At 40.1% G+C, this 25,624-nt stretch overlaps 2 protein-coding genes across 6 annotated transcripts in view; both read right to left on the reverse strand.

Annotated features, from left to right (window-relative positions):
* The window catches only part of CAPSL (calcyphosine like), a 38,594-nt gene extending 32,668 nt beyond the window's left edge, over nucleotides 1–5,926 (reverse strand). For 2 of the 4 annotated variants that reach the window (XM_077115148.1, XM_077115147.1), the window contains exon 1: nucleotides 5,485–5,600. The gene's annotated coding sequence lies outside the window, so the exon portion shown is untranslated. Of the gene's footprint in view, nucleotides 1–5,484; nucleotides 5,848–5,880 lie in introns of those variants that run through there. The other 2 variants (XM_077115150.1, XM_077115151.1) reach the window with 2 other exon arrangements.
* Nucleotides 5,927–11,664: 5,738 nt separating this feature from the next.
* The window catches only part of LOC143647223 (UDP-glucuronosyltransferase 3A2-like), a 32,475-nt gene continuing 18,515 nt past the window's right edge, over nucleotides 11,665–25,624 (reverse strand). For both annotated transcript variants that reach the window (XM_077116970.1, XM_077116971.1), the window contains 3 exons: nucleotides 25,073–25,304; nucleotides 14,334–14,553; nucleotides 11,665–12,610 (listed from right to left, as the gene is read on the reverse strand). In XM_077116970.1, coding sequence (XP_076973085.1) covers nucleotides 12,334–12,610; nucleotides 14,334–14,553; nucleotides 25,073–25,304 — 729 coding nt within the window. In that variant the 3' untranslated portion in view covers nucleotides 11,665–12,333. The remainder of the gene's footprint in view (nucleotides 12,611–14,333; nucleotides 14,554–25,072; nucleotides 25,305–25,624) is intronic.

Raw genomic sequence — 25,624 nt, forward strand, 5'->3', positions numbered from 1 at the left:
AATTTCTGACAGGTGACAGTGCTCTTATATATATCAGAAGGATCATGGGCATTTCCATTTTATAAAATAAGGAAGGTGCTATGCAGAGATATTTAGGCATTGTCCCAGCTCTTATACAAGTAGCAGAACCATGAGTCTGAGCCCCTGTCTCTATGCCAGCGTTCTATTGTAAATCACCCACAACATTTCAGAAATATCCATTGTTTAAACAAAGATTCCACATAGTACTACCGAACATTCATATATAAAAAGTGGGACAAGCTTATTAACAATATTGAGTCCACAGCACACTATGAAAAAAACAATGCAAATTGTAGTTCCTGGAGAATTTTCACCTATCTCCTTTCTCTGTTGAGGTCAGAGGGCAGCAGTAGAAGTGAATACACAAAGCTGAGCTCAAAGAAAATAAGCACAACTTTAACCCACCTCTCAGACAAGGACTGGCCTGTTCTCTCAGATTACACATTTTATTTTACAATATTTGAAAACATTTATTTTATTTGACTTCCTGTTATGAGGAGAAAAAGTTTTTCTTTAAAAAAAACAAAACTGTCCCAGGCTGAAGGAAGAGTGAAATAATATACTGATGACAATAGAATCATGACTAGAGATGTGAGAGAATTAAATTTTCATGGAGACCAAGGGCCAAGAAAAAGGCAGCATATGGCCCTTTCTATAATTCTGCAATCATCTTGAGACATTTTCTCCCAGATGCCAGCTTGTTTCCATAATATTGAAACTGTTCTTATGAGCCTTGTTATTTTTCTTTATACAAAGCTGTCTGAGATCAGAACAAAGAACACAATTTTACAAAATATTTTACAAAATCCCCCCAATTTTTTCAATAGCGTAAAGATTTGTTCTTAAATTCATGCATGGATTTTCAGAGATTAAAGCAACAGTTGAAACCAAAAAAGTTAAATGTCCCCCCATCCCGTGAACTCCCAAGCATCCTCCCCCACCTCCACTTCCACCCCCACCATCAACACCACCAGCACAAAAAGTTACTGGGGGGGAGAGGGTTGCTGAGCCCTCTTGAGACTAAGAGTATCATCCACGACAAGACCCAGGTTTTCCTAGGGTGTGATACATATAGCATCTCTTACCGGACTTACAACTGACCTTGTCTCTGCCCTGCCCCCTCCCAGGCATCCTTTCCTGGAACACCCTGGAAGCCCACAGAGCTTCAGCTGCTATACCCTTGAACACCATCCACCCCGCGCAAATCTTGTTTTGAGAAAAGAGCACATATCTAGATGTTTTTCCAAAACTTACATGCAAGCCTCTGACATTAGCCACCTTTGTTCCCCAGCCCCATATAACCCAAAGGCTGGTTGCCATAGGTACGGACGTTCTTGAGTGAAGTTCTTGCCGCCTTGCTGTTGTGAGGTGGCTGTGGCTGGTATAGGCAGGCTCACCTAATAAGTGTTTAAAGACTAATCACCCTGGGCTTAGCACCTTGCTTCAGAATCTCAACAGGCCCCGTGGTGGGGCAGTTTGGGGCAGTCCCAGCTGGGTCTCCCTCTACTTATTCTTTCTGGATGAGTCCTGCTGCTGATTCAGCAGGAAGCAACACTTAGATTTCCTTAGTCCATTACAAATCGACTAATCCTCAGCCTCCTCAAACAACTAACTCTCTCCACTGCTGAGCTGAATATTTATTCTCAATTTGATTCTCCATCCTCATCTGGGCTATAAGAGGTCACCCTCTGTGAACTGCCTTAACCAGATTTCCCTGGCTTCAAGTTGGAGTCAGATAAAGGAAGGCACCCCCAGGAGATCAGTGGGCAGGAGTAGAAAGAGGGTGGAGCATTTCTTTCTCTGGGTTCCTCTATGCCAACCACAGGCCTTTACCAAAGGCAGTACTCTCTTACAGCTACATTCTTTTGGAGATCTGGTAATTGCTCCCTGTTCTTGCCCCTTCAGACCTGAGGGTAATTCCCTTTCCTCCCGGCTACAGCCCCAGGTGTTTCATCAGTCCTTGTATATTTCTCTTAACCCTGTCCACACCTTTATAAATAGTCCTCTTATTAAACTCTCTTTTTACTGCTTTTGAATGTACCATCCATCTCCTGCTGATTGGTATGACATCTTTGACCTACCTCCTCCCTGATTTTGTGTAAGGAACTCTACTTCTCCCATAGTCTTCTCAGACTGCCTCTTACGTCCAAATTCTACAGAACTTTACAAAACGATTTACCCAGCCATCTCCACAGCCTGTCCCTTTCACACCCTTCTTTGAAGCACAGATCATCTGGACATACCCCCAGAGTCTCTCTTTGGTCCTGTCATTTTGTAAATCATGGAGATTCTGGTTCCAGACTCAGAAACTTTCCCTTCATCCCAAGTGTCCCCACCTATCTGGGCAACCTCAGAGCTCATCCCAGACAATCTATCCAACATGAAGCCATGAAGTTCCTGGAGCGCCTCGACTTCTATCAATATCTGCTCTCCTTTTCTATTTCCCCCTCCCAAGATCATGTCTCACATTTCGTGCTCATGAATAAAGCTTTAACATCCACTTTTTCTCTGCCTTTCAGTTCCATATCCCAATTGTAGATGTTTTGATCTTATAACAACTCTAGTGCCTTGACCCTACAATGTCACCACAGCCATTACTTATGTCACTCTCCCTTCTGGATCCATTTCCTTCCCTTTCCTTTTGAAACACTTAGTCCCTCACTCTAACAAGTCCCTACTGGTGCCTTCATTCTTTATTCTCACTTGTCAATCTTCTTTCCTCTCATGTGAGTGCCTAACTTGACTCAATTCTTTCATGCTCCCCCTCTTTAAAGGCAGGCTATAAAGTTCAACTGAGCAAACCCACACACTACCATTGGCAGGTACCACTGAAACTTTATTCATTCGCCACAGTAGGGCCTTCAGAAACAGTCAACTACTATTTTACATTATCATGGGCAAATCCTTCTTCCAGTCTTCTAAGGCATTAATTCATGTCTTTGCCAATGTCCTCCATACCTTACCTTTTAAGTCACAGAACAAAACCAAGCCACCAGTAGGAACTCCCTCTCACCATGCTCCTCCAAATCTACAAAGGTGTTTATCTCTGAGAACATCCTGACTTTGCCCCTTCCTCCCCCATAGACATGAAGAGAAAAAAGAGCTTCTCTTTTCTCTGAAGACATAGGAACTTCATGGCTTCATGTTGGATAGATTGTCTGGGATGAACTCTGAGGCTGTCCAGATAGGTGGGGACACTTGGGATGAAGGGGAAGTTTCTGAGTCTGGAACCAGAATCTCCATGATTTACAAAACAACAGGACCGAAGAGAGACTCTGGGAGACAGAGAATTGAGCTTCCTCCCATCTAAGGATAACCTCTCTCCCTGAGACAGATCCCAGTCTTTTTTGAATGCTTAGCTGAACGTTATGTCCTTTTTCTCCTCTCCACCAGCTCCTTCCCCTTAATTCATGAATACACTCTTGTCCTGGACTTCCTCTATCACCCTTCAAAGCCAAGCTGCTTGAAAAAGTCTACAGTTTCTTCACCTCTCCATACTCCATTCATTCTTCAGTCCACAGCAGTCTGGCCCCCACCCTGACACTCCAATGAACATATTCTTGATAAGTCATTGCTGAACTGATTGCCAAATTCAACAGTCATTCTTTGTCTCTATTTTACTTCTCTCAATAGTCGACTAATCATTTCTCTTCCTTGAAGCTCTTTTCTCTCTTCATGTCTATGAATTTCATTTCCTCTGTTTCTTCTCCTTCCTCTCATAGCACCATCCCATAGCAATCTCAGTGATACCCATTGACACACTGATGACTCCCACACCTTTATTCCCATGCATGCACTCTACTGTACTACAGAGCCAGATCTCAAATTTTCCATAAAATATTTGCACATGGATGGCCAACAGGCAGTTTAAGCCTAACATTCCAGATCCGAACTCATTACCTTTTCCTCATTATTCCTTACCTCAGGAAATAGTAATACCATTTAGCCAGGTCATTAAGTGAACCACATTCTAGACAGTCCTCCCCCTCCTCCAATCAGCAGCTACCATCTTGACACTTTCTGCATCCCTGTTTCCTGGTCTCCATCACCACGGCTACTGCCTTAGTCCAGGACCTTGTCATCTCTGATTTCCACTGTTGCAATTGTTTCCTATCTGCTTCCCTGCCTCCAACCAGATCCCCTGCAATCCATCCTCCAGGTATCTATCAGAGCCATCTTTGTAGTATGGAAATCTGCACTTTATACTCCAACTTAAAGCTCTTTGGTGGCTCCCCATTGCAGATAGGTAAAGTCTAATCTTCTTAGCATGGAATGTATACTTTGGTCCTACCTCTCCAGCTTTGTCTCCTGTAATCCCCAACCCCTTCAAATGTATTCAGCACTATACCAACTCACAATGACCCCAAACACACCATGCAGCCACCACTTTCAGAAATATCTCCCTCCCTCACTACCTTGAGAAATCCTGCTTATCCTTGTCTATTCACAGTGGTGAAGCCTCACATAAGATGTGACCCAAATAGTGTCCATATTACACTATGATGTGAATTCTCTTTGTTTCCAGAACTGCCTCCCCTACTAGACCGCAAGGTCCTTGAGGGCAGTGGCTGTATCCTTTGCGTCTCCTATCAGCAGTACATAACGTGATGCCTATTGCCAACTAAGGGTTTGATAATTACTATTAGAATATAAACATAAGTAAAAATGAAAGCCCACAAATTAAATCACAATATTCAAAATTCACAATAAGAAGATAAAGATATTTCTACAGTTGTACAACTTGGAGGAAAAAATAGCTCCTCTAAAAACAGGAAAGGAAAAAATTGTCTTTGCTAAGAATGGTTTAACTCTGCCCCGGCCTGAAGGCAAGGGGGTGGACAGCTGAGTAAATGGTGTTGCCATTTATTAAAGTCCTCCCATCTCCATGATTAATAAAATCAACTCTCTGATACAATATCTAGCAAACGGTGTTGGGCACTTTAATAAGAATTCTGATTCTGATTCAAGTGGTCCGTTCAGCAGGGTATGGCAGATATAACCAAGCTTTGAACATTAGAAAACCAAGACCTGAATCCCAGCTCAGTCTTTTAATTGCTGTGTGGCTTAGAGATCTTTAATCTTGCTGAAGCATTTGTTTTGTCAATGGTCATACAAAAGATGTCTACTTCACAGGATAGTTATAAGAATTCACCCAAACACTTCACATTCAAGGATCTCGTATGGAGTGACTGCTCAATGCTATTATTTCTTTCCCCTTTATTGAATGGAATTTACTTTTGTCCATTTTTAACTGAGCATCTCTTTGCAAAGATCGCAAGAGCTTCTCTCATAACTAAGCTATTTCCTCCCTACTCTGACAGCTTAGTTTGGGTCTCCCAATCCAAGGATTCTCACCAACTTCCATGTTTTCCTTTTTAGAGCATAACTCTCCTAACTTCTTTTTATAGCTAGTACAAAACAAAATGTGATCAAATCAATATAACAGATAAAATATCAATTTACCTTAAATGCTAACCTGTCGCCAGCAATTGCTTCAAACTGAAACTGTGGACGCTCTCTTCTGCGTCTGGAAAAACTGGTCCCCTCCCATCCCCTTTTGCCTCCTCCCTCTTACCTTTCTTCGAGGCTCCTGGTTTCACTCTCCTAGCGCCAATTGGATGGTTGGTGATCATTGCTGCTGACTCACAACCTGATAGGCTCAGCTCATTGTCACTCCTGATCCTGACCCTGCCCTTTCTCAAGTTTACACTCCTGTTTCCTAGGACACCATGTAAGCCCAAATTGCTTGCCCTGGGAGAAAAAGCAGCCGGAAGTTTTGCTGACAATTGTTTAGTTTCTAAAATAGTATCAAAACGTTCGTCCCATGTTTTTAAGGTAATATTCATCAAAATGTCTTACTTTTTTCAGCAACCTCTTCCTACCCTTCTTTTGTCTCCAGGTGGCTTTCTGGAAGGGTATCTTATTACTCAGTGAGATTTAAAGCAACACACACCTGAGCAGGCAGGTGTAATTACAGATGATATTAAGTCCTCCCTCTTCCACATACATGCACTGGTAGGATACCATTTCCCACTGTTCACTTCCTTGGTTTCTTTGGTGGCTCCCCACTTTTTCTTTTCTTTTTTTTTTCTCCTCTTTTCTTTTTTCTTCTTTTCTGTTCCCTTCTTTTTGTATTTTTTTGCACTTGTTCCTTTGCATAAATTTGCAAGATGAGAAACAGTCTAATGGCCGTATTTAGAGGAAAATATCAAATTCATGTTGTACCTTCAACATCCCCCTGCCCCTGACAATCCCGCATCTTCTCAACTTTCTGCCACGGAGTGGTTTCAAGAACCCAAGACTCAAACCAAGAAGAATGCAGATCCACTTTCTGCTCTGCATCTTGCATTATAGGTGAGGTTCTTAGGCAGGTAGGGTAATCACTCTCTAAAATCTCTGCAGTGGGAATTACATCTGCTTGGTCAAATTCTTAGCCTTACCCTGGAGATCAATGGTATGATATTCTTTGTGGATTTTATGAAGAATGGACTTGGTCGAGGAGATTCTGCACCAGTGTGATTTGAGAAGTAAAAAGAGGCCACGTGGTCAAAAATATCTTCTTGGCTTTCTTTTGGGTCTAGACAACCTTTCCAGAATGCTCCTGTCTATGGTGCATGGCACCCGCCAAGCAATAAGAAGTGCTGACAATGGCAGGAGTTGGATGTGCTCCCGACGTCCTCCCCAAGATGTCTGAGTGTCCTCTCCACACACCATGGGCCATTTCACCCAAAACATCCCTCTTTGTTATAACTCACCCAGTAATTTTAAGCTGTAGCACTCTTATTAAGTGAAATTCCAAAGCTAAATTAATTACCTCTTGAGGAGCAACCACTTAAACAAGATGCACCACCAGCCACAAATAAATCTACCTTGTACAGAAATTGTGAAACCAATCAATGTAAATTGAATCAAATTGTTGAGCTTGCTAAAGTGCATTCCCATTAAAGACACTTAAAATATGAAATCTATTTTTCAGAAACAGCAACTTCCTTGTACTAAGTAGAAGTTTGTATAAGAACATATATATTCCTTTTACTTCCTTTTCCATGGATGAGTCATTGATGTTTAAATAAATAATATAATCATCTCCCAATAATCCCCAACCTATGATGTGACAAGTGAAACAACAGAAGATTTAGATGGAGAAGATTATATCACTAGGGCGTTTAGGTACATAGGTTGTGGTTGGTTATAATGTAGAAACAGATGAACAGAAGAATAACTATATAATGAAGGGAAGCACAAATGACACATTGAACTCCATTTTAGAATCTTAAAATGTGCCTTCAAATACATGTATTACACATGTAAATCTTTAGTGTACATTGCGTTTCACGCCGATTAAAGATCCACAAATTAAATGTTTTTCCTGTGTTTACGATTTTTCAGCAAATGTGAAATTCCATGTCAGAGTTAGGGAAAGACCCCAAGTCCCACTCATGAAATAAACAGGAATTAGGTTTTTTTGGGGGGGTTGGGGGGGGTTTGGGGGGTTTTGGGGTTTTTTTTTTTAGAGTAAACTTTAATTTTAATAATTTTCATTAGGCTAATGCATATTACTAAACTTAACAAGTACATTTTAATACATTTTTTAAAAGAGAAATCTTCAAATGACAAGACACTGGTCTAGTGGGAGTTGGATTCACACCTGTCATGTGTGAATCCCGGACTTGAGATGACCAGATTAACCACTTAGAGCACCTCGAATCCATCTAGAAGGGGGCAAGTCAAAGATGGACACCCACAGGCTGAGGCATCTAGGTCTCTAGCTTCTGTTCCCTGCAATAGCACTGCCTCAGGGGTCACTTGGAGACTGGAGGAAATGAGCCCTGTGTCCCCGGGGTGTTGATCTAACAGCTTTCCAGGGCCCACCTTGCCTCCACTCTGGGGCCTCCATCCTCCTAATGATCCCACCCCCTGCTCATGACTTTCCAGGATGGGAACCAGTCCCCATCAAGTTTGAAAACCTGATCCTTAACACCAGGATGTTTATTAGCCCTCTAATTCTGTAGGAAATGGTTTTACTATTTGGAAAGCAGAAAAATGTATTCACATTTTTTATCCTATTCAAATGCAGTAATAATTCATAAGTACTAAATTTTCAGGCACCCAAATAGAAAGTCACTTAAGAGCACATCTGATTTACAGATATTTTTGATCAATTTTATTAAGGGATAATTATCATCAATAAACAGCATCCATTTAAAGTACAGTTCATGAGTTTTGATAGATGTATGGACATTTCCATTACCGCCTCTGCAGTCTACCCTCCCGCAGCCCATGGCACACTGCAATCACTGATCTGCTTTTTGCTGCTGTAGATTCATTTTCTTTTTCTCGAATTTTATACAAGTGGAATCATCTAGGATTTACTCTTCTATGTCTGGCTTAACTTAGCATAACTTTGAGATTCCTCCTTGTAGTTGTGGGTGTTGGCAGTTCACTTCTTTTTATTGTTGACCAGTATCCATTTTCCGGACATATCACAACCTGTTTATTCATTCATCTGTTGCTAGGCATTGATTTTTCTTTTTGTTTCCCAGGCTGCTGCTAATACATATGAAGCTGCTGTGAACATATTTTCATTTCATTTGGGTAAATATCTAGAGGTGGAATGACCCGTTCATAGGGTAAGAAACTGCAGGCAATTTTCCAAAGTGGTATACTATTCCCCATTCCCATCATCAGAGGAATGTCTAAGTTCCAGTAGCTCTTTATCTTTGCCCGCTTTTGGAATAGTCTGTCTTTTTCATTTTAGCCCATGCTAGTAGATGCATTGTGGTAACTAATTGTGATTTTATTTTCCATTTCTCTGATGGCTAATGTGGCTGAGTATCTTTTCATGTGCTTATTGGCCATTTGTATTTCTTTTGGTGTGCGAATTGTCTATTGAAACCTCCTGGCTCATTTTATGGCAAATTATTGGGTTATTTTTCTTCATATTAAGTTATAAGAGTTATTATTCTGGATCTAATTTCTTTTTCTGAGATATGTGTTACAGATATCTTCCCCCAATTTATGGCTTGCCTTTTTGTTTTCTTACTGGTATAAGAAGTTTCCCTTCTATGGTAAGGAAAACTGATCTGTAATTTTATTTGTATGTAAAGATTTTTGCCCAATTTTGGTATTAGTATTATGCTGGTCTTAAGAGTTAGGACATGTTGTCTCTATTTTTCTGAAAGAGTTTGTGTAAGATTGTTGTATCTTCTTGTAATCTGATAGAACTAAATTGTGAAACTATCTGTATCTAGAGTTTTATTTGTGGGGAGGTTTTTGATAAATTCAATTCCCTCAATAGATAAAGAGCTGTTCAGATTGTCTGTTTCATCTTATGAAAATCTGGGTAATTTTAAGTTTCAAGGGACTTGTCCATTTCATAAGTTGCCAGCTTTGTTGCTATAAAGTTTTTCAAAATTTTCTCTTATCATCCTTGTGCTGTCTGTGGAACTTGTAGTGATAAACCTTCTTTTGTTCCAGATATTGATGATTCCATCTCTTTTATCTTGCTCTTAAATCCTAATTCAAATAGAATTTTATGAATCTTATTGAATTTTTCAAAGAAATAACTTTAGGTTTTATTCATTTTTCTCATCTTTCTGTATTGCATTTTGTTAGTTTGGTCTCTGATATTTATTATTTATTTCTATCTACTTTGGATTTAATTTGCTCATTTTTTCTACCTCCTTAAGATGGAAACTTAGATTGTTGATTTTAGACCTCTGAGCAGTGTTTTACCTGCATCTCAAAATTTTAAATGTGTTTTATTTCCATTATCACTCAGTTCAAAATTCAAAAAATTTTCTAATTTCCTCTGTTATTTCTTCTTTGATTAATGGATTATTTAGAAGTGTATCTGGGGTTTTATGAGCTATCTTATTTAGAGAAATTGATATTTTAACTAAAGTGATTTTTTCTTATTAACGGAAAAGAAGAGAATATGTTACCATTTACTGTCTAAAAAGAAAATCTTCAAACTTGGTGAATGTTCTTGGGTTTCAACCACCTCTCAGATGTCAGACACAGAAAATAATAGCTTGGTACTACACAAGATTTTGCAGCCTCTACAACAAGATCTATGATTTTAGTGTTGAAGGACTTATTTTTTTTCATTTTGTATTTCAATAATAAATGATGAAAGCTAAATTTCATGTAGTGAAAGGGAAGAAAAAGAAAGTTATACTGAGGACCAACTACACCTTGGGTCCATTGATGGAAAGTATGTATCAATCTGTACCTTAAGTAATCAAATCCTCCATTCAACAAGTGTAACTAAGTCTCAGAGAGGTTAAGCATTCTGTCCAAGATAACACAGCAAGAAAAATTTAGGGCCAATATTCATTCTTGACCAAAGTTAGTGGTCTTTCTTCTATCCATGATATCAGAACCAAAGCCCTTGAACCTGAATCATTACACATGTTGAAGACAGTGATGACACTCTTTTTTGATATTTCATGTATCATGAAATAATCATCAAGTTGGAGGGACCATAAGGACTCATTATCCAACCCCCCCGTATTAGTCAGGGTTTTCCTGAGACTGTGTGTGTGTGTGTGTGTGTGTGTGTGTGTGTGATTTATTATACTACTTGGCTCGTGCAATTGCAGGGATTGGCAAAACCAAATTCTGTAGGGCAGGCCACAAATTAGAAAGTTCAGAAAAGGTGATTCTGAAATCTAGCACATGCAAACTCTCCAGGGTAGGTTATAAGCTGAACACTGCTAAAAAGGTGAAGTTGTATTCTCTCAGAGATATCGAATGACTGCAGAAGAAGCAGAAATTCTTTCTGACTACAGAAATCCTCATTTCTGTTTTAAGACCTCTAACTCATTGGATGTGGAGACCCCCCTCATTGCTGAGAAAATATCCTTTGTTGATTATAGCTACAACTAGCCATAGATGTAATCAACTGACTATAGATACAAATCCATCTGCTAAATATACTCACAGTAACAATGAGGTCAGTGCTTGTTTGACCAAACAATTGGGCTTCATAACCTAGCCAAAAGTATACATAAAATTGTCTATAACATCTTCCCTATAATTAAGGACACAAACATACTGTTTTAAATGGATAGAAGTATTTCCTGCCTCCAAAGGCTTTTTGTCCCCAACAATCTTACAATTACATTCATTCACATTTTAGTTTGAATTTTGAATATAGTGACTTAGATTACAGAATATTTTTCCATTTATTTGCCCACTATATTAACATTTATGAAACCCCTTCTTTGTTCAAAGCACTATGCCAGGTACTGTAACAAGAAGTTAAATCAGGCCTCACCTGCCCTTTATCATCCTGTGATCTCTATATAACAGATACATTAATGAATAATTGCTCTATAGTAATCAAAAAGATAGAAGAATATGGGATATTTATGACACAATGGAGCCAGCAAACCAGCCTCATATGGCTTGTCTCCAGATTTTTTCACATGAAAAAAAAAAAAACAATAAAAACAAAACCCTGAAGAGTTTTAGTCACTCTCTTGGGGTTTCTGATACTAGTAGCTGAATGCAAACTCTTAAGGGTTTACCAAATATAAGGATATATAGAAATATTCTTTGGCAAATGAAATAGGGGACATAGAATTTCTCTTAAATCAAGAAAGTCTTAGAAATTGCCATGACCGCTGATACCCGAGGTTCCAAAAGTGTTACTTTTATGTTCCCATTTCTCCATCACATGTTTTCACTACTCCATTTATAAAAGTGGCAATCTTTAGAAGGGAACTGCGAAAAGTGGGAAGCAAAAGCAGCATCAGCTATTGACCAAACTGCAGGCTCTTTGTCTGACCAACCAAGAAGGCGCTCTCTGCAGGAGAGGACTCGGAGAAGGGCCCAAATGTGCAGTCCTGGAAGGGGCTGTCCTTGCTCCAAATGCATGTGGGAGAACAAGCTTCCTGAGCTCTGAGGACAGCTTACAATGAAAAGCAAGTGGTTAGCCAAAAAGGGAGAATATACCAAATATCGTATATGTTTATTAAAAGTGATGGAAGGAGAAATGGGGGAAAGAGACTGAGAAGTCACCTGGCAGAGGATGAAGTTATCAGAGACCGGGGCCTAGGTAATAGGAGTGAGAAGAAAGGTAGAACTGGCTACTGAGGACTTATTATATATGAGTAGAGTTGGCCCAAATCCCACACAGGCAAATTAAGAAGTTAAGAGTGTGGTTTAAGGATTTCTGAGCAGAGGCAGAAAAGAGTAAAGACCAATTTGCAAGAAAATCAGCAAGTGGAGGTGATGGGGAAAAGTGCTGGGGTGGGGCTGGGGGTGGGAAACTGTCCAACACACCTAGCCTCAGATGCATCCATGTCATGTCTGCTTCAGTTTTCTGGTCCCGCACAGCCACCTGGCCACCATGCCCAGCAGCTTCCCACAAAGCCACATGGAACCCAGTGTGACCACCAGCAGGAATGAGAGGACATCAAGCAAGTACTGCTCATGCCAGGGCTGCTGGAAGGCGTAAGGCTTGAGGTGCGCCGCATCCCCCGTCTGGAGGATGTGATTGATCCAGCCTACCAGCCGCTGGGAGGGTGTCAGTGGGTGGGAGCGCCTGATGATGCTGGCGGCCACCGCTGCAGACTTGAACCTGTTTGCAGAGACACAAGGGTGGGGACATTACAGACATGGTCTCAGAAGACTTCGAGTGGGTGAGCCTTTCCTACCAGATGCACAAAAACCTGAGTTTCAAGGAAGAGTGACCAGCCTGGCCTTGCCACTCTAACTGGGCCCCCTTGAGAAGTTCAATAAAGATACCTACATTCAAAGATCCATACTTAATGTGAAAACTGGTAAAGGATTTACAGGTGACTAAGCCAAAAAGGCTTATGCTACACTTAGAAAAATTACATATGATGTGCTTCTTCTATTGTTTATACACTATTATTTATATACCTCTTCTATTATTTAAATACTAAAATACTTCGATTATTTGTTTGTGTCAGGCACTGGGTAGAAACAAAAGTGACTCTGGAGAGTCCCAAGCCCTCAGGAAGAGGTCTGCACTCCCTGCACCATCAGAGTTTCTGTTTTGCTGAACCACGGTCAACCTCATGTGCTGAGACCTGCACAAAGACCTCCAGATAGAAGAGCCTATTGCTCTGTTATAGCCATCTTTAAATTCTTAATAATGTTTGAACAAAGGGTGTTACACTATCTTTTTGCACTGGGACCCACATACTATGGAGCCTGCCCTGGCTGGTAATAATAAATGTTTGGTTAGATCCAGACCAGAATAACTCCTTCATAGGAGGCAGCAGTTATTGTCCTCCTAGGATCTCAGACTCTTTGAAGATCTGATGAAAGCAGCAACCCTATTTTGCAGAAAATGAATAATGCCGATATATAATGTAGCAAGCATACAAAATTTCCAGGGTTAACAGACTCCCGAGGTTTGACCATGATTCTCAGGCTATGTAGTTGTTTTTCCAGGAAAAAAAAAAAATTAGAGGGGGGTATTTCTTATGTGCAAAGTAACATGTTAAGTACTGAGGTCTGATTCACATTTTGTGCCCTTCCAACACTAGTAAGTTATTTGTGGTTGTAAGTCAGAAAAAAGAATTTTCTCTTCATAATAAAGCCATTGTGTGGGCTGAGCAATTATGTTGAGGTCACCTGGCTCCTTTTATTGACTCACTCAAGAGTAATTCAACAACCACTCACTGGGGTAAGCCCTGTGCTGGCACTGAGAAGACAGTGGAACGCAAAAGACTTTTGATGCTGTCCTTATGTGCTTACTCTCTAGTGGGAGAGAGTCAATAAACAACAACATAAAGAAATGAGACAATTACAGAGCTTGATAAGTATTAAGAAGGAAATATTCTATAATTATTGGTGTGATAGGAGAGGAAATGAATTAAGATAGTCAGAGAGGCTTCTCTGAGATGACATTGGAGATGAGACCTGAATGTCATGGAAGAGCCACTCATAGGGAAAGAAGGGAAGGAATGTTCTGGGGGAGAACAAGGGCAAAGGCCCAGAGATGGGAAATTGCTTGGTGTATCTGGGGATTGAAAAGGCAACTTTCTGCCTCAGTTAGAATTCTACTATAAGGAACACATCACACAAAGTATCTCAAAGAGATCTATGTAAATAGTTTGGATTCTTATACTCCTTAAAGTAGAAAATTGTTTGCATCTAACTGAAATTGCTGTGGTCCTGTTCTCAGAGGAAACAGATCAGGCATTAGCACCACACATATCTTATTATTCCATGCCCTACATTCCATACAAAGGAGGTCCCATAAGTGCCCTTGGTATTTTAGGCAATCCTTCTTTCAGCCTAAGTGACCGCATGCCAAGAGAGCTGCATACCTCTTGTCTTTTAAGACTTGTTTCATCTTGACAGCCAAAGTCTCTGCCTTGAGGTCCTTTAATTGGATAGAGACACCAAAGTTTTTGGCTTCTACTCGGAGCAGGTTTTCAGGCTGGTCTCCAAAGAAAGGGATCCCTACCACGGGCACGCCATGTTGGATCGCCTCCAGTATGCTATTCTGCCCACCATGGGTGACAAAAAGACGGATGCTAGGATGAGCTGTTGCAAATCAGAAAGAAAGCAGAACATGTTAGGATAAAAAGTTTCATAACACTACATAGAGCAGCAAAAACCAAAACAAACAAACCCTGAGATTCTCAAACTTGGAGGCAAGGTAAATAACGACTTGGCTTGGGATACGCACAAGGGTGCATGTTCCAAGATAACAGGATTCCAAGGTTTACCTCTTCATAGAGACTCCTTGCTCAGCCAGAACTTAGCTAAGACTAAGAACTCAGAGAAAGCTGCAGAGAAGAAGGTGAAGCAAGGCATATAATTCTACCCATTCATTCATCCTTCCATCTAGCCATCTAGGCATCCAGCCCTCTCTCTCCTCCCTATCTTTCTTTGCTTCTCTCATATCTCTTTACTCTGTGTCTCTCTGTCTCTCTCTTCACAGCCCACTAATTTCCACATCCTATGAATTCCTAATACATTCACTGACATCTCAGCTCATGTCACTCATAAAACCCACCCCTTTAATGTCATCTATAAAGGTCTCTATTTTAGTCTGCTAAGGCTGTAATGCAACACACCTGAGATGGATTAGCTTTTATAAAGTGGGTTTATTAAGTTACAAATCCACAGTTCCTTTTTAAAATTTACCACTGGGGAAACCCTGGATACTGTGACAAATATTAGGGACACCCAAATCAGTAGACCAAGCTCTTAATCTTGAGACTTGCTCTTGTGAAGCTTGTGTATGTAGCAGAGAAGCTTAGTCTACATATAGGTATGCCTAACAGTAACCTCTAGAGGAACTTTTTTGTTGCTCAGATGTGGCCTTTCTCTATAAGCCTAACTGTGCAAGTGAAACCATTGCCCTCCCCACTATGTGAGACATGACATCCAGGGATGAAAAGTCTCCCTGGTGTCACGGGAGAAAACCCACAAGGATGAGCCTGGCCCTGGCACATGGGGATCAACAATACCATCTTGACCAAAAGGGGAAAAGAAGTGTAACAAATAAGGTATCAGTGACTGAGAGAGTTCAAACAGAGTTGAGAGGCTATACTGGAGGTCACTCTTATGCTTCAGTTAGACACTGTTACCTATCATAACTTACCAAACCCCAACCAAAATCATTTTCCCAATCCTAAAGAACACCTAGAGCATTGTGATTCTACAAAGATTCCATACACTAGGGTAACTCTCCAAAACCTACAACCTTCAAATGGGTCCCTGGACCAGATAAGCCCTGAAATGCATAAGGACCAGCCCTTCCAGAACATCAACTAGTTCCATCCCCCTACCCCATATTATTAACAGCCTCTTCCAACATGAAAAAGTTAGAATGGGCATAGTCCAAATACCCCTAAAGAGGGGGAGAAAGATCAAAGGTGATGGTGGAGTAATACAGAGAAGGTCAGGTTTAACAAACGAGTATAAGTGCTGAATCGTTATACTATTTCTTTTAGCCTCCAGCATCTTAGAGCAGCTAGAAATAAAAACCTAAAATTACAAAAAATCTATACAAAACTCTGAAATATGTTCTACAACTAATTATTGTGATGTACTTTGAAATTTATTGCTTTTATGTATATATGTTATTTAAAGAGAAGGAAGAGTATGATAGAGAAGATGGGATTCAACACATGAGTATGACTGCTGAATCATTATGTTGATATTTCTGTTGGTCTCCAGTGTCTTGGAGCAGCTAGAAGAAAAAACAAAAAATCATGAAACTGTAACTCATACCAAACTTTAAAATCTGTTCTTTAACTACTTGTTAAAATGTACTTCAAAATTTATAGCTTTTGTATATATATGTTATATTTCACAATAAAAAATGTTTTTAAAAATTCACAGTTCCTTGGAAGAACGGCAACTGGGTTTCTCTGGGTTTCTCTGTCACATGGGAAGGCACATAGCATCATCTGCTGGGTTTCTCTTTTGGCTTCTGCATTCAAACGGCTTTCTCCAGGGAATGTCCTTTCTGCATCTCTAGATGTCTGGGTCCAAGTTGGCTCTGGCTCCTCTCTTCTGACTCCTCCTATTAAGACTCACTCATTGCAGAAGGCACTCCCTTTAGCTGACTTCAGATGTAATCAGCCATAGATGAAATTCACATGTTGATGACTTAAGTCCATAGCAACAGAACTGGACACGATCACCTGGCCAAGTTGATGTCTGAACCTAACTACTAGAATATTCACCCTTTGTCAACTTGGCAACTATACACATCACCTTAAACCATACTTAATCTCTAAATAGAAAAACAGTAACAGACATAGTTTTCACAGTCCCTAAATAGAAAACAATAACAGACATATTTTTTGCCTAACAATGCTCATCTGTCCAGCATACAATGCGCTAAATCTTTCCATATACAAAATACATTCATTCCATCACAATACCACAAAAACCTTTAAAAGTTTCAGTAACAATGCAAATACTATACTAATTCAAAAACAGTACAAAATCTCACCAAAGTCAGCAACAGGCATGGTCTGCCTTAAGGCAAACTTTTCCTCTGGCTATGGACCTGTTGAACTTGAAGCAAGTTATCTGCTTCCCATATACAAAGAAGGAACAGTCATAGGATAAACAATCCCATTGTCATAAGGAGAAACTGGAAGGAAAACAGGGGTCACTGGACCTAAACAATTCTGAAAACCTGCAGGACAAACTCCATTAAATTTCAAAGTCTGAGAGTCATTCATCCCCAGGGCTTTACAAAATGGCAATCCCACCCCTTCCATCTGCTTACGCAATGGCCCTTTTCTCTCCAAACACTGGGATGAAGGTTGCAACATTGGAGAACACTCGGGAGACCATCTTTTTTCTAGGCCCCAACCTCCTCAAGCATCTGGGTGGCATTTGGATTCTCTGCCATCTCCGGGGCATACAATGACAATCAACCCCTTCAGAACAATGCATGGCAGCCAGGCTCCCCACATCCCCGGGAATGTGCTTTACCCTCTCTGAGGCCTGGGATACCAGAACTTTTTCTGAACATTGAGGCAGAAGGCCCATCCCTCTGCCTCTGGGGAAAATGCACACCTTCCACATACACAGGTGGATTCAATCTCAGGGTACCAGAAATGGAATGGCTTTTATGAAGGATATTTATTTAGTTAAAATTTTGCTGATTTGGGAAGGTACACAGTGATGTCTGCTGAGCTTCTCTCTTGGCTTATGGGTTCCAATGGCTTTCTCCAGAATGTGTCCTTTCTGCATCTCCAAATGTCTGGGTCTGAGCCGGCTCTGAGCTCCTCTGTTCTGACCTTTATTTTTAGCCTTGCTCATTGAAGAAGGCTCTCCCTTTAGCTGATAGCAGATGTAATCAGCCATAGATGAAACTCACATACTGATGATTTAAGTCCACAGCAACAGAACAACTGGGCACCATCACTCAGACAAGTTGATGCCTGAACCTAACTACTATAGTCTTGTATGTATTTTCTCCACAATTTTATAAGAAGTCCCTTAAAAGAAGGGATTGGAACCCAAAGCTTAGTATTTCCAGTTTTTTTTTTTATTAATTAACAGAAAAAAAGAAATTAACCCAACATTTAGAAATCATACCATTCTACATATGCAATCAGTAATTCTTAACATCATCACATAGATGTATGATCATCGTTTCTTAGTACATTTGCATCAGTTTAGAAGAACTAGCAACACAACAGAAAAAGATATAGAATGTTAATATAGAGAAAAAAAATAAAAGTAATAATAATAGTAAAAAAAAAGACAAACAAACAACCAGACAGACAAAAACAAAACAAAAAAAAAAACAAAAACAAAACAAGCAAAAAATAAAAACAAAAACCTATAGCTCAGATGCAGCTTCATTCAGTGTTTTAACATGATTACTTTACAATTAGGTATTATTGTGCTGTCCATTTTTGAGTTTTTGTATCTAGTCCTGTTGCACAGTCTGTATCCCTTCAGCTCCAATTACCCATTATCTTACCCTGTTTCTAACTCCTGCTGGACTCTGTTACCAATGACGTATTCCAAGTTTATTCTCGAATGTCGGTTCACATCAGTGGGACCATACACTATTTGTCCTTTAGTTTTTGGCTAGACTCACTCAGCATAATGTTCTCTAGGTCCATCCATGTTATTACATGCTTCATAAGTTTATTCTGTCTTAAAGCTGCATAATATTCCATCGTATGTATATACCACAGTTTGTTTAGCCACTCGTCTGTTGATGGACATTTTGGCTGTTTTCATCTCTTTGCAATTGTAAATCATGCTGCTATAAACATTGGTGTGCAAATGTCCATTTGTGTCTTTGCCCTTAAGTCCTTTGAGTAGATACCCAGCAATGGTACTGCTGGGTCATATGGCAATTCTATATTCAGCTTTTTGAGGAACCACCAAACTGCCTTCCACAGCGGTTGCACCATTTGACATTCCTACCAACAGTTGATAAGTGTGCCTCTTTCTCCGCATCCTCTCCAGCACTTGTCATTTTCTGTTTTGTTGATAATGGCCATTCTGGTGGGTGTGAGATGATATCTCATTGTGGTTTTGATTTGTATTTCTCTAATGGCCAAGGACATTGAGCATCTCTTCATGTGCCTTTTGGCCATTTGTATTTCCTCCTCTGAGAGGTGTCCATTCAAGTCTTTTTCCCATTTTGTAATTGGGTTGGGTGTCTTTTTGTTGTTGAGTTGAACAATCTCTTCATAAATTCTGGATACTAGACCTTAGATTATCTGATATGTCATTTCCAAATATTATCTCCCATTGTGTAGGCTGTCTTTCTACTTTCTTGATGAAGTTCTTTGATGCACAAAAGTGTTTAATTTTGAGGAGCTCCCATTTATTTATTTCCTTCTTCAGTGCTCTTCCTTTAGGTTTAAGGTCCATAAAACCGCCTCCAATTGTAAGTTTCATAAGATATCTCCCTACATTTTCCTCTAACTGTTTTATGGTCTTAGACCTAATGTTCAGATCTTTGATCCATTTTGAGTTAACTTTTGTATAGGGAGTGAGATATGGGTCTTCTTTCATTCTTTTGCATATGGATATCCAATTCTCTAGGCACCATTTATTGAAGAGACTGTTCTGTCTCAGGTGAGTTGGCTTGACTGCCTTGTCAAAGATCAAATGTCCATAGATGAGAGGGTCTATATCTGAGCACTCTATTTGATTCCATTGGTCGATATATCTATCTTTATGCCAATACCATGCTGTTTTGACCACTGTGGCTTCATAATATGCCTTAAAGTCAGGCATCGCAAGACCTGCAGCTTTGTTTTTTGCCTCAAGATCTTTTTAGCAATTCGGGGCACCCTGCCCTTCCAGATAAATTTGCTTATTGGTTTTTCTATTTCTGAAAAATAAGTTGTTGGGATTTTGATTGGTATTGCATTGAATCTGTAAATCAATTTAGGTAGGATTGACATCTTAACTATATTTAGTCTTCCAATCCATGAACACGGTATGCCCTTCCATCTATTTAGGTCTTCTGTGATTTCTTTTAACAGTTTTTTGTAGTTTTCTTTATATAGGTTTTTTGTCTGTTTAGTTAAATTTATTCCTAGGTATTTCATTCTTTTAGTTGCAATTGTAAATGGGATTTGTTTCTTGATTTCCCCCTCAGCTTGTTCATTACTACTGTATAGAAATGCTACAGATTTTTGAATGTTGATCTTGTAACCTGCTACTTTGCTGTACTCATTTATTAGCTCTAGTAGTTTTGTTGTGGATTTTTCCGGGTTTTCGACGTATAGTATCATATCATCTGCAAACAGTGATGGTTTTACTTCTTCCTTTCCAATTTTGATGCCTTGTATTTCTTTTTCTTGTCTAATTGCTCTGGCTAGAACCTCCAACACAATGTTGAATAATAGTGGTGATAGTGGACATCCTTGTCTTGTTCCTGATTTTAGGCAGAAAGTTTTCAATTTTTCCCCATTGAGGATGATATTAGCTGTGGGTTTTTCATATATTTCCTCTATCATTTTAAGGAAGTTCCCTTGTATTCCTATCTTTTGAAGTGTTTTCAACAGGAAAGGGTGTTGAATCTTGTCAAATGCCTTCTTTGCATCAATTGAGATGATCATGTGATTTTTCTGCTTTGATTTGTTGATATGCTGTATTACATTAATTGATTTTCTTATGTTGAACCATCCTTGCATACCTGGGATGAATCCTACTTGGTCATGATGTATAATTCTTTTAATGTGTTGTTGGATACGATTTGCTAGAATTTTATTGAGGATTTTTGCATCTATATTCATTAGAGAGATTGGTCTGTAGTTTTCGTTTTTTGTAATATCTTTGCCTGGTTTCGGTACGAGGGTGATGTTGGCTTCATAGAATGAATTAGGTAGTTTTCCCTCCGCTTCGATTTTTTTGAAGAGTTTGAGGAGAGTTGGTACTAATTCTTTCTGGAATGTTTGATAGAATTCACATGTGAAGCCGTCTGGTCCTGGACTTTTCTTTTTAGGAAGCTTTTGAATGACTAATTCAATTTCTTTACTTGTGATTGGTTTGTTGAGGTTATCTATTTCTTCTTGAGTCAAAGTTGGTTGTTCATGTCTTTCCAGGAACCTGTCCATTTCATCTAAATTGTTGTATTTATTAGCGTAAAGTTGTTCATAGTATCCTGTTATTACCTCCTTTATTTCTGTGAGGGCAGTAGTTATGTCTCCTCTTCCATTTCTGATCTTATTTATTTGCATCCTCTCTCTTCTTCTTTTTGTCAATCTTGCTAAGGGCCCATCAATCTTATTGATTTTCTCATAGAACCAACTTCTGGTCTTATTGATTTTCTCTATTGTTTTCATGTTTTCAATTTCATTTATTTCTGCTCTAATCTTTGTTATTTCTTTCCTTTTGCTTGCTTTGGGGTTAGTTTGCTGTTCTTTCTCCAGTTCTTCCAAGTGGACAGTTAATTCCTGCATTTTTGCCTTTTCTTCTTTTCTGATATATACATTTAGGGCAATAAATTTCCCTCTTAGCACTGCCTTTGCTGCATCCCATAAGTTTTGATATGTTGTGTTTTAATTTTCATTCACCTCGAGGTATTTACTAATTTCTCTTGCAATTTCTTCTTTGACCCACTTGTTGTTTAAGAGTGTGTTGTTGAGCTTCCACGTATTTGTGAATTTTCTCACACTCCGCCTATTATTGAATACCAACTTCATTCCTTTATGATCCGAGAAAGTGTTGTGTTTGACTTCAATCTTTTTAAATTTGTTGAGACTTGCTTTGTGACCCAGCATATGGTCTGTCTTTGAGAATGATCCATGAGCACTTGAGAAAAAGGTGTATCCTGCTGTTGTGGGATGTAATGTCCTATAAATGTCTGTAAAGTCTAGCTCATTTATAGTAATATTCAGATTCTCTATTTATTTATTGATCCTCTGTCTAGATGTTCTGTCCATTGATGAGAGTGGGGAATTGAAGTCTCCAACTATTATGGTATATGTGTCTATTTCCCTTTTCAGTGTTTGCAGTGTATTCCTCATGTATTTTGGGGCATTCTGGTTTGGTGCATAAATATTTATGATTGTTATGTCTTCTTGTTTAATTGTTCCTTTTATTAGTATATAGTGTCCTTCTTTGTCTCTTTTAACTGTTTTACATTTGAAGTCTAATTTGTTGGATATTAGTATAGCCACTCCTGCTCGTTTCTGGTTGTTAATTTGCATGAAATATCTTTTCCCAACCTTTCACTTTCAACCTATGTTTATCTTTGGGTCTAAGATGTGTTTCCTGTAGACAGCATATAGAAGGATCCTGTTTTTTAATCCATTCTGCCACTCTATGTATTTTGATTGGGGAATTCAGTCCATTAACATTTAGTGTTATTACTGTTTGGATAATATTTTCCTCTAACATTTTGCCTTTTTTATTATATATATCATATCTGACTTTCCTTCTTTCTACACTCTTCTCCATATCTCTCTCTTCTGTCTTTTCATACCTGACTCTAGTGATCCCTTTAGTATTTCTTGCAGAGCTGGTCTCTCAGTCACAAATTCTCTCAGTGACTTTTTGTCTGAGAATGTTTTAATTTCTCCCTCATTTTTGAAGGACAATTTTGCTGGATATAGGAGTCTTGGTTGGCAGTTTTTCTCTTTTAGTAATTTAAATATATCATCCCACTGTCTTCTAGCTTCCATGGTTTCTGCTGAGAAATCTACACATAGTCTTATTGGGTTTCCCTTGTATGTGATGGATTGCTTCTCTCTCGCTGCTTTCAAGATCCTCTCTTTCTCTTTGACCTCTGACATTCTAACTAGTAAGTGTCTTGGAGAACGCCTATTTGGGTCTAATCTCTTTGGGGTGCACTGCACTTCTTGGATTGTAATTTTAGGTCTTTCATAAGAGTTGGGAAATTTTCAGTGATAATTTCTTCCATTAGTTTTTCTCCTCCTTTTCCCTTCTTTTCTCCTTCTGGGACACCCACAACACGTATATTTGTGCGGTTCATATTGTCTTTGAGTTCCCTGATACCCTGTTCAAATTTTTCCATTCTTTTCCCGATAGTTTCTGTTTCTTTTTGAAATTCAGATGTTCCATCCTCCAAATCACTAATTCTATCTTCTGTCTCTTTAAATCTATCATTGTAGGTATCCATTGTTTTTTCCATCTTTTCTACTTTATCCTTCAATTCCATAATTTCTGTGATTTGTTTTTTCAGTTTTTCTATTTCTTCTTTTTGTTCACCCCATGTCTTCTTCATGTCCTCCCTCAATTTATCAATTTCATTTTTGAAGAGGTTTTCCATTTCTGTTTGTATATTCAGCATTAGTTGTTTCAGCTCCTGTATCTCATTTGAACTATTGGTTTGTTCCTTGGACTGGGCCATATTTTCAATTTTCTGAGCATGATTCATTATCTTCTGCTGGCGTCTGGGCATTTAGTCAGATTTCCCTGGGTGTTAGACCCAACAGGTTGAAAGATTTTTCTGTGAAATCTCTGGGTTCTGTTTTTCTTATCCTGTCCAGTAGATGGCGCTCGTGGCACACGTTTGTCTGCGGATTCCACCAGTAAAAGGTACTGTGGGTCCTTTAACTTTGGAAAACTCTCGCCGTGGGGGAGGTTCGCCAGCCAAAGTGGCTTGGAAGAGTGCCAGCCGGCCTGGGGGTCCGAATGCGGGGAGGGTCGCCGGCCGCTGCAGCCTGGGAGAGCGCCCGTCTGAATTTCCTAGTCGGCCCGGGGCGCCAAGCGTGGCAGGAGGGCGCCAGCCGCCATGGCCCAGGAGAGTGCACCGTTCCCAGCCGGACCGGGGAGTCATGTGTTTGGAAGGGACCCCCCCGGTCACCGTTCTCTGCAGTCTGGGGATTTCCGATCCAATTCTCTCAGTTGGTCTGGGGGGCCTCGCGTGGTGGGGGCACCAGCCGCCGCGGCTTGAGGGGACCGCCTGCCCCATTCTGCCAGCTGGCCCGGGAAGGAGGAAGGGAGTGTCTCCGGCTGCTTGCCGTCCCGCCCGGGAAGCCCGCGCCCCTCGGCAATCTCACCGGAGAGGGTTCTCTCAGCCAGTCAGCCATTCCAGGATGGGGTACGCTGTCTCTTTTATCTCTGTCGTGGTTCCGGGAGCTGTTCTGTATCATTTCTACTCCCCTAGTAGCTGTTCTGGAGGAGGAACTAAGATCCACGCATCTTACTAAGCCGCCATCTTCTCCGGAAGTTAGTATTTCCAGTTTTTGCCTTTCTATTCCACCCTTATTTACAGTAAAATAAAATGACGTTGATAAGGAAGATTTTATCTTGACCTGCATCTGTCAATAAAAATATGTATCAGAATCTTTTGGACTCTCAAAATGGGAATCATGGGTCCACCCTAGACCTTGTAAAGCACAACTGCAGAGATGAAACTAGGAATCTGTTACATTATTCAGGCCATTTTGAGTCATGATCTTGGTTATGAGCCTGTGATCAAAGTGGCTGTGGCTGTGAGGGATCTCCAAGAGTCAACACTGGGCACTTAGGAAAACTGGTGGGGTGAGGCACTCCAGAGAATTCTATAAACCTGATAACAGCTGGGTGGTTTCTGAGCTTGGCATTCAGAAACTTGGACATATCCTAAAGACACTGTAGACAACAATGTTGTGAAAGTATGAGTTATTCAACCTTTAGTAGATGAGGAGGGTGTGTGTATATGTATGTGTGGTGGGTGAAGGGTTGTTTTAAGGACCTGTGACTGAACTTGTGCTCAGGAAGCTCCCAAGACAGTGGAACTTGCCTCCTGTATGTGTTCTGAGTTCACAGGTTATCTTGGATTCTGTCTAGGCAACTCTATTGAGTGCCAAATGGAGTGAGATCAAGGTGACCTGATGGTGAATATGACTTCTGGCTACAGCTGGAGTCCTGGGATAGAAAGGAATGAAAGAACATTGGCTATTTGGGCATATGATCTCATTGGAGACAAAACCTGATTCTCTAAAACTCCAGCTAGCTGCTCCTCTCCTGCCTTCAGGAGCCTTGCCTCTAGGTATCAACTGCTTCCTTCTTGTGCTGGTAGGATTGCCCAAGGAGAGGTCAGAGCTGTGAGAATGCTAAAGACATGGAAATGAAAAGAGAAAAACAGCCTGGAAGCCCTTACCCAGGAGGTCACTCTGAGGAAGCCAGTCCACAATTTTCACATTTGCTGCCAATTTCACATCTTTCGGCCAAGAAGAATGCTTACACTTCCAAATCACCCCTTGAGGGAGGTGAGCAAAGGCATTGTTCATCTCCTTGAGCAACTCCTGGGACTGAAAAGTGCTTGACATGGAGCCGAGGGACACAAGCACAAAACCAGCATCTCCAAATTTGGCAATGAAGTTCTCAAGGTCCTGGACCAAAGTAACAAAATAAAGGAAGTGAACAGAGCTTCTCATGAAAGCCAAAATGACCACCTAATGAATGTCAGTCTACTTACTAAATACACCCCTTCTTCAGTGCCTTGTCCTCACCCTCTGAAACTGTGTCTTAGTCTCTGGTTCAGCTCAGTGACCCTGCAGAGGGTTCATGTCCACTGCGTCTAGATGGCCAGGAAGTGAACTTTCTGAGACCTCAGTGCACATTTTCCCTTAAAAATAATATTAATTAAATTAGGAGTAGGGGGAAAATGGCTTTACCAGCCACCCAAAGAGCCCACATTTCACCTGAGGGG

This window comes from Tamandua tetradactyla, chromosome 9 (genome assembly GCF_023851605.1).
Source record: "Tamandua tetradactyla isolate mTamTet1 chromosome 9, mTamTet1.pri, whole genome shotgun sequence".
Lineage (NCBI taxonomy): Eukaryota > Metazoa > Chordata > Mammalia > Pilosa > Myrmecophagidae > Tamandua > Tamandua tetradactyla.